The sequence below is a fragment of the Ictidomys tridecemlineatus genome, chromosome 10 (genome assembly GCF_052094955.1).
Source record: "Ictidomys tridecemlineatus isolate mIctTri1 chromosome 10, mIctTri1.hap1, whole genome shotgun sequence".
NCBI classification, from domain to species: domain Eukaryota; kingdom Metazoa; phylum Chordata; class Mammalia; order Rodentia; family Sciuridae; genus Ictidomys; species Ictidomys tridecemlineatus.
Window position 1 is genome coordinate 130,670,972 of NC_135486.1, and position 13,765 is coordinate 130,684,736.

General features: G+C 43.7%; 1 protein-coding gene across 1 annotated transcript; it reads left to right on the top strand.

The window, feature by feature from the left end:
• The first annotated feature begins 225 nt into the window (after window positions 1-225).
• Zp2 (zona pellucida glycoprotein 2) lies at window positions 226-12,936 on the top strand. The gene is made up of 18 exons (XM_078024247.1): window positions 226-354; window positions 807-880; window positions 1,691-1,774; window positions 2,155-2,249; window positions 3,987-4,139; window positions 4,938-4,982; window positions 5,137-5,301; window positions 6,372-6,468; window positions 6,562-6,746; window positions 7,481-7,607; window positions 8,555-8,742; window positions 8,828-8,919; window positions 9,019-9,143; window positions 9,332-9,521; window positions 10,626-10,761; window positions 10,835-10,934; window positions 11,846-11,929; window positions 12,760-12,936. Exons 1-18 carry the CDS (start codon window positions 293-295, stop codon window positions 12,900-12,902), a joined length of 2,145 nt encoding a protein of 714 aa, XP_077880373.1. The 5' UTR covers window positions 226-292; the 3' UTR covers window positions 12,903-12,936.
• The last annotated feature ends 829 nt before the right edge of the window (window positions 12,937-13,765 follow it).

Consider the following 13,765-nt stretch of genomic DNA (forward strand, 5'->3'; position numbering starts at 1 on the left):
CAAAAGATCTCAAGTTTTTCCAAAGTTATGGGGAAAACAGCAGTTCACCCACCTAAAACCAATTTCAGGGAACTGTGGTTTCATGACTGACCCATAGAAGCAGCTGGCAGACTACCCAAGACCAGAGGCAGGAAGGCAGCTGCCACTTCCTTCCCAAATCCCTTCCTCTCAGCTGTAACTGAGCAGATTCAGGTGCCCTGAGTGGTGAGAGGGCGGGGCCGACCCCTGCCTCCTGATATAACAGCACAGAGCAGCCCACTCTCCGCCAGGTGCAGTGGGTGGCGATTTTGCCATGGCGTGGGGGCAGAGAGGAGATTCCAGGAGGTACACAAGCTGGTTCCCTGTGAGCTGGAGGTGAGTAATTCTGGAATCAGGGAGAGGAGATGAAATGCCCTTGTGTGCTTAAATTCATCTTTCCTTAAATGCATGGAACTTGAGGACACGATGTGAGAAATATTAAATTCAGAAGGCCAAGGGTCATAGGCCTTCTCTTATATGTGGAAGCTAGAAAGGAAAACAGAAAAGCCGGGGGGGGGGGGGGTGGGGCACAGACTGAGGGGTTTCTCATGAAAGCTGAAGGGAGATCAGCAGAGAAAAGAGACCAGGGGAAGGAAACAGGAAATACTGGGGAGTGATATTGACCAAATTAAATTTTTACATTGGGTGCAACGTGTGGACTTGTAACAACAAATCCCACCATCACATACAACTATAATGCACCACTAAAAAAAAAAATGGAAAGAATAATAAGCAGAAAAATTCATTTTTCCTCCACTCTCACTCCTGTTCTCCTCTAACACCTACAGGTCATTTTATCTCTTCTTCAGTCTTGTGACTTCGGTGAACTTAGTTCCTCAGCCAGTGAATCCTGGCTTCCCAGGTATGCCTTTCTGGTGAGGATGTCTCCTTATCTCTGAAAACAGGTTATAGGTCAATGCCTAGATGGCCAGGCAACATATAAACAACTCACCACCCTTTACTTGATCATTGACCTCCTATCTATGGGCTGACTATGTCATCTAAATAAAGGAGTTTGCAAGAACACTCTACTGCTTTTCCAGTCTCCCATGGCCTCGGTTTTATGGAATCCACAGAATAAGCCATAGCAGTAGGCCCCCGTCCCCAGAAACCGTAGTCTTCAACTGTGAACTCATGATTAAAGGAAGCATCAACATAACGGGAAAGAAAAAAAAATCAAAGCTGTTCCCCTGAAATGGGAGTTTTTCAAGATTTTATCTGAGCCAGAAGTTGCAGAAAAGCAGGTCGTGGGCAGAATTGGGTCTAAAAAAGAAATGTGCCCTGAGTCTTACCCAGAATTTTTTACTTCAACTCGAAAAACCTGTCGTCAAAGCTTTTTGTTTTTCAGTTCTTTACAGAACTACCATCTCCTTCGGCTCCACTGCCAAGGTTCTGACCTGGCCTCTGCAGACTTGCTTGCTAATCCTAGTCTAGATGTACCCTTGGACCTTCAGAAAGCTTTGAGTGTTTGATCCCTTCCTTATGGGCCTTGGTATATTGCATTGTGTTTGTCTTGCCCACGTGTGAGCTCCCTAAGGATTGGGGGCAACCCTTGCCTGTTTTACCTGAGACCCTTCTCTGATACTGATCAGGGAGGGTCCTCTTCATATACTTCTGTAGGAACTGTGCCTCCCAGAACTCTGGTATCTCAAATGCTTCCTTGGCTTTCTAGGCGCTGTCAATTGCAAAGAAAATGGAGTAACAATCAGCTTCTCAAACCATCATGGCACCAAGAAATGGCATGCATCTGTGGTGGGTAAGCAAAATGCACTCTCATCTTAGCCCCAATTAGAGAACCCTTGGTACAGGACTCGCCTATTTGGTGCACAGAGAACCTGAATGTTGGAGCAATTAGCATCCAACTCTCCTGTTGCCAGGTCCCTGACTCTGTGATGCCACCAAGTGTGGAAGACCTATCTTTCCTAGGAAGAGTATCTTATATCAGACTCTCCTAGGAAACTTCTAGATGCAAGGCACAGCTTCTCAAAGCTGGAGTGAAATCACCGAAATGGGTCAAATGTGGAGTGACTACAATCCTGTAGAAATGGACTGGCAGCCTTGGCTCTGTCCTTGGCAGACTGTCATTGAAATGTATTTCTCAGCCATCCCCTGTCTAACCTGCTCTGGCCTCTGCAGATTCCTTGGGGGCTGAAATACTGAACTGCACTTATACACTGGACTCGGCAAATCTCACCCTGGAGGTCCCATATGAGACCTGTACCAAGAAAGTGGTAAGTGATTGTTTTCAGGAGTGAGTTGGCTGGTAGTAACCTAAGAGCCACTTGGTAGTCAACTTGGCAGTTAAGGAGCTAGGCATTGGAGTAAAGTAGTGGCTCTAAATAAACCAGAGTGCAGTGGTTTGGTTTGGATTTTAATCTTTCCCAGAGGACACTTAACAATGTCCAAAGACATTGCTGGTTGTCATACTCATGGGTGGAGAGGGGGCTGCTGCTGGCGCCCAGAGGTACAAGATCTGCTAAACAGCCTACATTGCCCAAAGTGGTCCTATGTAACTGTGATCGGGTTGAAAGGCCAATGCCGAGAAGCTCTGGCTCTGCCACTGACTAGATATGGTCTCAAGCAAGTTGCTTAAATGTCTGTTTGCCTGTTGGAAAATGCATCTAATGGTACCCACTCCACAAGGTAACTAAAGACTGATACTCTCTAGAAGAAGACTTGGCCCATAACCTAAGCAAATGCTCAAACATGAACTATTTTTATCAGTGACCCCTGTGAGATGGACGGCTATTTCATTGCTAGCAAATAGAGAATCTCTAGCCTACGAACAGGTGTTTAAAAGCAAATGGTAGCTAAGCAATGAGGGCTTCTCTATTGCCAAGCAACAGTATTGCCCAATCAGTGTTGCTAGGAGTAATGAAAGCAACCTGTCATAGCAGAAGTTCTCAAGCTTTAGTGTGCAAAGAATCACCTGGAGAATTAGAAAAACATGAATTTAATTTTGAGGTAGGTCTGGCTGGGGTGAGCCATAGGAATTGGTGTGTTTCACAGGCCACATCTGATCCCAGTGCAAGTAGCCTACAGTCTCTGCTTTGTGCAGGTACAACCTTAGATCCTAGTCCATGAACAGGTTTTTAAAATAAGCCATCTGACATTGCCCAATGAAATAATTAGGTGCCCTTCTTGAAAATCTCTAGTGATTAAACTTTCTCCTTCTAAAAGACCTTCCCAACTTCAAGGGTGTTAGAGTTACATTTCCTTAAGCCAGGGATCTGCAAATGTCAACAAATGGATGGTCAAAGTCTAGCCCATGTCCTTTCTTCAATAATCCCGGAGCTAAGAATGGTGCTTAAAAAATGTGTTTTCTTGGTACCAGGGATTAAATTCAGGGATACTTAACCATTGAGCAACACCCCCAGTTCTTTATTTGGGGACGGGGCCTAGCTTAGTTGCTTAGGGCTGGCTTTGAACTTGTGGTCCTTCTTTCTGAGCCACTGGAATTACAGGTATGCACGACCTGCTTTAAAGAAAAATTTTTAAGTGCAATGTGTGGCTCAGTATACAACAATTAACATTATGGAAAGGTTAGCAGACCCATGCTTTATACCATTCCCTGAGGTCAGAGGTAACATCAAAAGTGGCTCTGCCTGGCACAATGGCTGATACTTAGGGGATCAATGGGTAGATCTGAATCACCTGGGAAGAGGTCCCCTACCAGTCCCATTGAGCCAGGACCATGACACCCAGGCATAGGAGAAATATAAGAGAAAAATAAAAACTAAATTCCAATTCTTAATGCTAAACTCTTCTGCCAACATAAGAATCTTTACTACGATCTCAACAGAGCTGTCTATAATCTCTTGGCCTAGGAATGAGGTACCTTTCAGAACTTGTAGTTTTGATAGATTCAAGGGGTTTGCCCCTCTGCTGGGTCAAGTGGTATTCTGGAATCGCCTTTCTCACTGGGGTACCAGCACTTAATCTGATCTTACTATGCTATTTGCACACAGCCTCGTGGGCACGAGATAAACATCAGAATCACCGACAACAGTGCTGCTTTAAGACCTACGGATGGCATGTATCATTTTTTCTGTCCAACTATGCAGGTGGAGGAGATCCACAGATTTTCAGAATCCACAGTCTGCATCAAGGATTTCGTGGCTGTAAGTGAAGCCGGCTCATTGCTTCTTAAATGGCTCCAGCGGGGGAAACAAAATGGTGCTCTAGACAGCTGAGAAACTGAACAGGATTTCAGTCCTGCATTCACTGTATTTGCTAAGTGACTGTGGTTTAATTTCTCATCCACACTGAGGCTGTTTCCAAGTCCAAAGGAACAATAACACTCCCCGTATAGGGTGACTCCAAGACTTGACTGAGTACATTCAATATTTAGCACATCATGCCTGTGGACGGAGACCATTAGAATTCCATTACCACATTAATAACCACTCAATAAACTGGACACCCGCCCCACTCTAGGACCTGTCCCAGATGCTAAGAGATAGTGATTGAGCTATTAGGCTCATTTACTTTTTCATGAAGTTTAGTCTAGCATGAGTATGGTTAACAAGAAGTAACACTTTTGCATCATGATGGATCAGGATGGCTTTACATTGTGCTTGATTTCCTGTAGACTTGGTAAAAGGCTGCATATTTAAGAACCTAGTGTCTCCAATTACAATGGAAGGGAGGGAACTTGGATCTTCCAGGTGCCTTTTGGTATCAGAAAATCGGGTGAAATGACATCTAAGGGCACAAAAGGGGTTTGTGATTGGCCTGGAACAAACCTAGCTTTTCCTGCTAGCTTTTCCTGCTACACCCAATCGGGCTTCTTGGCATAAGAATGACATAGCAGTTACTCTGGATGTTTTCTGCATACTGGCAGGTGGCAGGACTTTGGAAACTCTCCTCCAAATAGAAGCTTCACATCATGATTTTTATTTTTATTTTTCTTCTTTCAGTTTTCCTTTCCACAAGTTATCTCTGGCTTTGCTGATGATAGTGAGGTATGAAAGTAACTTTAAAAGTTAAAAACCTTACTAACATTTAAATCTGTTAAAGCTGACATTAATTTGAGTCTGATAAAACATTAAACAGACTATAATAAGCCTACAGTTGAATGAGCACCAGCCCTCCTAAACAAAGTTTCTGACTTTATAGATGAACAAATCTGATACTGGATGGATCATTGAGGTTGGCAACAGTTCAAGTACCCATAAGCTGACCCTGCCGGAGGCCCTAAGACAAGGATTTAGTCTCCTGATTGACAGCCAGAAGATGATTGTCCATATGCCATTCACTGCCACTGGAGTAACTCACTATGTGGTAAGTGTGAAAATCTTCATGTAACACCCCCAGGGCACAGACCAGTATTTCTAAGCATGCTCTCAACCATGTCCCCAAATAATTGGGAATACTTCCCATTTAACAGTATTTTAATGCCTACTACATGGCAAGCACTTCACTGGGTACTATAGACGAAATGGTGAACAAAGGAGACATGGGCCTCACCTCCCTTCCCTGGAGATATAGGGAGAAAACAGACTGGGGTGAGTCATATAGAACAAGAGCACTCTTAAAAACCTATGGATTAAGGTGTTCAGTTTGGGTTACAATGTTCTAAGTTTTGGTGTTTTCCAGGCCAACAGTGAGACACTACATTAAATGAATCAAAGTATTAAGGTACAGTTGGGTGCTGCATACCAAAGTTTAGGTCAATGATGAACCACATAAAGTGGTGGCCCCATACGATTATAATGGAGTTGAAATTCTTATTGACCAGCGACGGTGTAAATTGACTAGTGATGGCGTAACCATCATAGCACAAAGTATTATATGTTGTGATGCTGGGATGAACGCACCTAGTGTGCCACTATTTGTATAAAAGCATAGCACACACAATTGTCTATTAGTTTACAGTAGACTATACCAACCAGGTTTGCATAAGAACACTCTGGCACATTGACAAAATCATTTCAATGACATTTCTCAGGAGGTATCCCTGTGACACATGACTGTCCTTGGGATAGGTCCTGGCACATAAGTGCTCAAATGTCATCCAGTTCGACAAGAATGGTCCCGTTTCACTTTGAGCAAAAACAGATGGCTAAGTCGTATAAATTTTCTGACTGCTGATATTATAAAACAGTCATGGAATAAGGCCATCTTTCTCATACCTGCCCAGAAATAATCAGCTACAGGTTCTTCCCATGGACAGCACTTGTTTTCCAGATATTAGGATGAGATTAGGACTAGAACACCCTGGGGGAAAAAAAATTCCTCCGTCCCACTCGTATCAAAGGGTATCCAAAACTTGAGTATATTCTTGCCCTTGTACATTCTTACTGGTTAGAGATTCAAATAAACCAGTTGATTCCAAAATGCTGTCTCTCCAGGAAGGAAACAGTCACCTCTACACTGCACTTCTGAAGCTTTCATTTGTATCTCCGGGGCAGAAGATCATCTTCTCATCGCAAGCTATTTGTGTGTTAGGTGAGGTCCCAGGAAGCTAAGTCGGCAGTGGGAAACGCTGTTCTGGAGGCTTAATCAAGAGGAGTAATGGAAATCGTTAATCATTTCTTCCAGATCCTTCTGTGACTTGTAATGCCACACACATGACTCTCACCATACCAGAATTTCCTGGGGAACTAAAGGCTGTGAGCATTGAAAATAGGAACATCCCTATGGACCAGCTGCAGAACAATGGGATCAATGCAGAAGCAGCAAATGGCTTGAGACTGCATTTCAGCAAAACTCTTCTCAAATCAAAAGTATGTTCCGTTATCGACCACTGACCTCCGGGAAAGCCTGGCTTGAAGTGTTCTCTTGTGGGTGATCCTTACACAGCTGAGAACTTGCCTTTGCACTCTAATTGCTAGTGTGATTTTTAAACTCTAAAAGGCCCCCATTTCATATAAGATATTTCAAATAAGTAAAGTTCTGTCCAACACCAAGTTTTTTTCATGTCTGCCGTGGAAATTTTCCTGAGTTTTTCTCAGTTCATTTGAGTACAAACTTCTTGTCCAATGTTTAATGAACCTCTGTTACGCTTTAAGAAAGGATAACTTGATCCAAACAAAAGGGGTCCTCACTGAGACCAGTGTTGACTGATGTAATTGCCAAGGACACCAGAGAGTAATCTTATGTTGGGGTGTGCATTTTGCAATAGCATTTTGTAACATCTATAGTCCTTTTGGCTCAGACTTGGCTTGGCAGAGTACTTCAGTATTCTTTGGAATTTGATCTGCTCATTCAAGCTTTAGTGCCCAGTACAAAGAGCATGCAGCACTGGGTACTTCAGGGCATGAGTTTAAAGCAATAAATTTCCTGCCTGGGGAAGCATCCTGATCGGGGGTAGTGATAGGGTCTCTCTTGTTTGGCTTAGAGGGAAACCAGATAAGTCCTGCAATGTGCCCTGCAAGTATTCAAAGGACTTCCTTCCTGCCTCCTGCTCTGGGCCCCAGACTGACTGTGGCTGCTAATTGACATTCTTCTCTCATTTCAGTCCTCTGAAAAATGCCTCGGCCATCAGTTCTACTTATCGTCACTCGAGCTGACCTTTTACTTTCAACTGGATATGGTATCCATGGTGACTGAGCCTGAGTGTCTCTGTGAGTCACCAGTCTCTATAGGTAAAATGTTTTATTAAAATCATCATCTACTTTTTTTTTTTAATTCTCTTAGATCCTCTTGTGTATGTGGGAAAACATAAAAATTCTGAATTTTTGCTTGTGGCTAAAACTAAAGACTGGTCAGATCTGAAACATCTATCTAGCTGCTACCAAGAGTCCTCCTTGTTTCTAAACCATTCCTGCAGGTAGATCTTGCTGTAACTGTCTTATCATCTGGTTATTTTGGGTTAGAGACCTGAGCCCACTGACTAGGTAAAGATGCCTCAAACTATTAACTAGAGGAACCATAAAAGTTTAAAAGATTTTCCTCTAAATCCTACATATTCCCCCAAAAGGAATGCCGAGCGGGTGTCGCCTCTTGTTTAGATTGTCTCTGTGCTTCTGTTGACTCTGACCTTGGTCAAGCCAAAGAAGAAAAAATAAGTTTCTGCCTTAGTTTCTCCTCCACCACTTGGGATTTGTGATTATTGGTTGAATATCCCTTATCCAAAAGGCTTGGGACCAGAAAAGTTTTAGTCTTTTGGGAGTTTTTGAGAATTTACATAAAATTTAGCAGTTAGGCATCCTCCATTTCCAAAATTTCTGAAATCTGCAGTTTTTGAGGATCCTGTCGGCACTGTTGAAATAAGGTTATGTAATGATACAGGTGCCATGCTGAAAGCTACTTTGAATCTGATCTTTGTCACCTTAGCCTCTCATCAGGAATCCCCACTAGTCTCCTACCCTCTGTGGCACTTCGATACGGAACAGCTTAAATGTTTCCTAGGCTTCCTTGTGACTCAAGCTGCTTGGGAAGGCATTTCCCAAACAAAGATTTAAGACCTTCACCAGAATGGCTTAATCCTGCCGAAAGTTAGGATCATTCCATCGAAACATTTCAAGATTGACAGATGATGGTTTCACAAGGCAGACAAATTAATTTTCTCTAAACCCTCCCTGTGATCTAGTTACAGGAGAGCTGTGTTCCCAGGATGGGTTTATGGACTTCGAGGTCTACAGCCACCAAACAAAACCAGCTCTCGACTTGGGGACCCTCAGGGTGGGAAACTCCTCTTGCCAACCTGTCTTCAAGGCTCAACCTCAGAGGCGGGCTTGGTTTCACATACCCCTGAACGGATGTGGAACAAGACGTAAGGTTAGTACCGGTGGATGGCAAAAGGTTAAGACTTAACCTATGAAGTTACTGGTTGGTAACCAACTTGCTCAAATATCTCTTCAAGTTTGAAGATGATAAATTCATCTATGAAAATGAAATACAGGCTCTCTGGTCAGATCTTCCTCCAAGTAAAATATCCAGAGATAGTGAGTTCAGGTATGAAACAGTTAATTTCTTTTCTTTTTTTTTTTAAGCTTTAAATTCAAGAAATTTGTTGACCTAAAATTTTTCATACCATTCCATACATTCTTACAGAATGACAGTGAAGTGCTATTACGGCAGGGATGATGTGATACTAAATGCCAATGTTGAAAGTCTTCCTCCTCCAGTGGCCCCTGTGAAACCTGGTCCCCTTGTGTTGATCTTGCAAACCTACCCAGGTGAGTGAGCAAGTGACATACCGCGGCTTGTGATAGTTCCTTAAACACTCTTGGACTTTTCCCTAAGATGAACTTGCTGATGATACCTCACTAATGGAACAGTAGTAAGGCTCTGTAAGCCTACGCTGCAACCAAACGTTACAACCATCACCTGCTTGAATACTGAAGACGCTTCCTTTTCATTTCAGACAAAACCTACCAACAACCTTATGGGAACCATGAGTACCCTATAGTGAAATATCTCCGCCAACCAATATACATGGAAGTCCGAGTCCTAAACAGGGATGACCCTAGTATCAAGCTGGTCTTAGATGACTGCTGGGCAACAACCACTGTGGACCCGGCCTCTCACCCCCAGTGGAATATTGTCGTGGATGGGTAGGTGCTCCCTGTGCCATAGGCTGCCCAGACAACCCATTCAGGACTTGCCAGTGATGCAGGAATAGACACTCTTGGGCATTAGAGGCATGTTTGTGCACAAAGACCCTTATTTTTGTCCTTGTCGCCTAGTCATCTGCCCTGGCTCTAATCAGATGGCTCATGCTGCTTTCCTACCACCCTGGAATCTTAAGGAATGGAATCCCTCCCCCAAAGGATTCAGGCTCTAATACTCCATCAGGACAAAAAGGGGAGTCCCAGACCCTGTTCGTTCACTGAGCACTTCCCACGTGCTTGAGCCTCATCACCCTGTGAGGGATCACTAGCCCTCTTGCTTCATGAAGAAGTCCAAGCTTGCTACTTGTGCATTGCTTTGGGCTAGTTATTTAAGTGGTGAAGCTAGAATTGGAATTCTCATTTGACTCTAGAAACTGAACACTCTTGATGCCATGGGATTGTAACTACACATATGCTTGGATATGGGTGTTTATACTCGGCTCTGCATGCAGTGTCCTACCCGGGGGTCTGTGTTTCAGAGAATGTCAAGCTTTCTTGACATTGTAAGAGTCTGTTGCTACACTCTTATCCTCCATGTCCACTCCTGCCCCAGGACTATGTACAGCCAGTACAGTTGCACATCTTATTCCCTCGCCTCTCGGAGGACTTGCTCAAGTAGCCCTTCTCCATGAGATCTCTCTTGATCTTCCTTATCTCTTACCTTGGTCTAACTATTTATCTCTTGGTAAGTACCAAGTATATTTTCTTTATAGTATCACTCCTTGCTAGCATGTAAAACAAAGTGGCAGGAGTTGTCCCAGGCAATACGTTGGTGATGAGACAAGTAGGCAAACTAATGGAAATAATTAAGCCCGTATCTTAAGTAATGCACATGTAACTTTGAATTCAGTTCTCATTTTAATACACACTATAAAAATAGTTATATACAATTGGACTTCGTGGGTAGCATTGGATAGGTCAGGTCAGAAATATTTTATAACTAAAACGAAGGTACTGGTAGAAGGTGGTCCTGTGGGTATCATGACTTGATTTGGGCAAATGTGCCTGTAGGGGTGCATGAGACTGATGTCCCTCCCTGCTTCCTAGCTGTGAATATAACCTGGACAACTACCAAACTACCTTCCATCCAGTTGGTCCCTTCATGACCCATCCTAACCACTACCAGAGGTTTGATGTGAAGACTTTTGCCTTTGTATCAGAGGCTCAGGTGCTCCCCAGCCTGGTAAGTGACCCTGAAGTTGCCTAGGATAGGTTCAGTGTGAGTGCCTTGTCCCACCCAGCTCTCTTCTCTTTAGGTCTATTTCCACTGCAGCGCCTTAATCTGCAATCAGCTCTCTCCTGACTCCTCCCCTCTGTGTTCTGTGACTTGCCCTGCATCATCGAGGCCCCGACGAGGTAAAAGCCCCAGATGCCTGTTATGTGCATCTTATTCAAAGCCATCCTCAACCTTTTGGAATTGAAGATTTTGAGGACAGACATAATTCACTCTTCACTGTAACTATACACATACTCGGACACAAATGTTCCTCCCCTCAGCAGTGCCTGCAGCATCCTGAGATGGATGTAACTCTTCCTGAGGTCCCGAGGGACGTCTCGGCCCCCTCTCCCTTTACCTATACGATGAGCCTGAGATGGGCAGCTTCTTGGTTAGTTCTGTGGACAAGGTCTTTGAGAATCCATTCCAGTTTAATAGTTAGGGGGCACGACCTCTCCTCCACAAGCAGGCCAAATACAAGGAGTCTCACCCATGACCCACGCAGACAGGACGAACTGGGTTTAAAAGAGCTGGCTGCAACATTAAGCTAAGACGGCATGAAAAATCCCACAATAGTTTTTAAACTGAGGGCAGGATGGCTCTGCAACCTTAAGGGTCAGCTTCCAAGCTGGAAAGAGCACTGGAAAGAACACGAGTCTGCATTTCCTTTATTTTATGATGGGGACCTCAGAGGCAGGTAGAAGGTTTCAAGCAAGGGTGGAGTCTTGCTTTGTGGTGTCTTTTGGTCAGCACATTGATTGACATCTTGGCATGTCACACCCATCTCGGGTGCTGTGTGGGATCTTGGGCAGAGCTAGAGGGAGAGGTGCACCTGCATCTTGTGACCACTCCCTGACACGGAGCTCGCAGTGCCAGGCCTCTCCCCTCATCTGGTGACTCTGCACAATAAATAGTTCCCCCACAGCCCACGGATGGCTCGTGACAAAGGAGAAACCTGGAGCATCTCTTGATAATTCTGTAAAAACACCTAGCAGATGCTCTTCCAGAGGTCAAACACAACCTTGAATTTTTTTTTTTTTTTTTCTTTTAGCCAGAAGAACCACTGAAGAGGACAAAATGACACTCAGCCTCCCGGGACCCATTATCCTGTTATCAGATAGCTCTTCATTCAGAGGTATTGATTCAAAGCCTGGAGTGCTTCCTAGACTTAAGTTCTTACCTTTTACACCAAAAGTTTAATGCTAATGCATAATACATGTTCATAATAAATCTAAGTAAGGGCAAATAAAAGATGGTCTCCCATCCCAAAGAGGCTTCTTGTATTCCCTCCCAAACATTTCCTGTTAATACAAGTGGGATCATAGATGCTGCCCACTGACCTACCACTTCTTGTCTTGGGTCTCTGTAGATATAAGGCGACTACCTCACTGTTCACAGCTGTACAAGATTCTTGTGACTCTGCCTTATTCACAGCCCATCATGGACATTTAGCTTGCTTCCATGTACTTGTTCATTGCCATATTAGGTTGTTAAGAGGGTCTTGCCTACTGTACAAGAAATTCAAGCTCTGTTTCTAATAATAGGATTGATAAGTCAAAAGTCATGAGCCTCCTTCACCTTGCCATTGACAAACTTACCCTGTATTAGGATGTGTATGGGAACATAATCTGTCTTCACCTCATAGCCTTAACTTTGGGCCTAGAACTTGATATTCGGCTGCCTTTAATCCCCAGCAACTTGAGGATCACACATTGGAAGGATGGCTAACCATCTGATTTGAGATGAGGAAAAAGCAGGTGGGGCGGGGGTGGTGGCAGGCAGAGATGATCGTGGAGCAGAGGAGGAGGAGGATGGGTCACTGGGTAAGGCTGTGCCCTGCTGCATACTTGCTAAAGAAGTTCCTGAGGCTTAACTGCATGTCCTCCTTTGAGAAGACTCAATATGTAAAGCTTCAACTTATACTTTAAACAAACCTTAAGAGTTGAATGTTTGCTTCCTTTCCAGATGTTGAGGACTCCAAAGGACATGATATTGCTGGAGATGTTGCTTCAAGAACAGTGGCTGCTGTGGCTGCCTTAGCAGGCTTGGTGGTAACTCTAGGCCTTGTCGGTTACCTATGTAAGAAAAGAACCATGTCAAATCACTAATTGTACTTACAAATAAAGTAAACCTGTTGCCTTCTATCAGCATTAGATAGCATTAAAGTTACTTTAGTGGTTTTTAAGGGTGGATGTGGTATCACAGCAAATTTTAGTTACCTGTTACTTGACATTTTCTGACCCCTCACCCATAAACCCGGCTCCTCTGGCACCTACATTCAATAGTATGAAGCTTAGCTATAACCCATCTTGAGGGTATGCTTAAATAAGTCATTTATTCCTTCCACTCCCACAGAATAGGGAATCGGGAACAGTATACCATCTGTTAGTCAGTTTTCAGTTGCTATAACAAAATGCCTGACACAGAATACTTATGAAGTAAAGTGTTTTTTTTCATAGTTCTGGAGGTTCAGGTCCAAGGTCAAGTAGCACCATTGGTTTGGGTCTATGTTCTGGTAGCATTTCATCATGGGAGGACATGTCAGAGCAAGAGGTCACACAAGAGGCCAGGAAGCATAGGACATTGGGTCCCACGATCCCCATTGGTGGCATGCACCAATAACATAATCTCCCATTAGGCTTCACCTCTTAAAGGTCCATAGCACCTCCCAATACTTCCACACACAGGACAAGGACTTTAACATGAATTTGGGGGTGGGGGATGTTCATCCATGTACATAGAACCACCTTAGTGGCAAAATTTTCCAATGAGGTATTCCCAGGAATGATCTAGTGATTTAAAGTCTTTCCTAACTTAAGTGGCTTGAAGTTGCCTGAGAGTTTAAGTGACTTAATCACACCTTCCTGTAGTCTAAAGATCAGCAATATCTTTTGGGAGATGGAAAGGAAGGTTCCGTCTTCCTTAGGTGGAATTGCAGCATTTCTGGTATGAAGATTCTATAATTGAACTT

Bases quoted from the DNA above. Each gene is read 5' to 3' on its own strand.
- Zp2 (XM_078024247.1), top strand. From the start codon at position 293: ATGGCGTGGGGGCAGAGAGGAGATTCCAGGAGGTACACAAGCTGGTTC. The intron at 4,140-4,937 runs GTAAGTGAAGCC...TTCTTCTTTCAG, and splicing joins GCATCAAGGATTTCGTGGCT to TTTTCCTTTCCACAAGTTAT. The intron at 6,747-7,480 runs GTATGTTCCGTT...CTCTCATTTCAG, and splicing joins AAACTCTTCTCAAATCAAAA to TCCTCTGAAAAATGCCTCGG.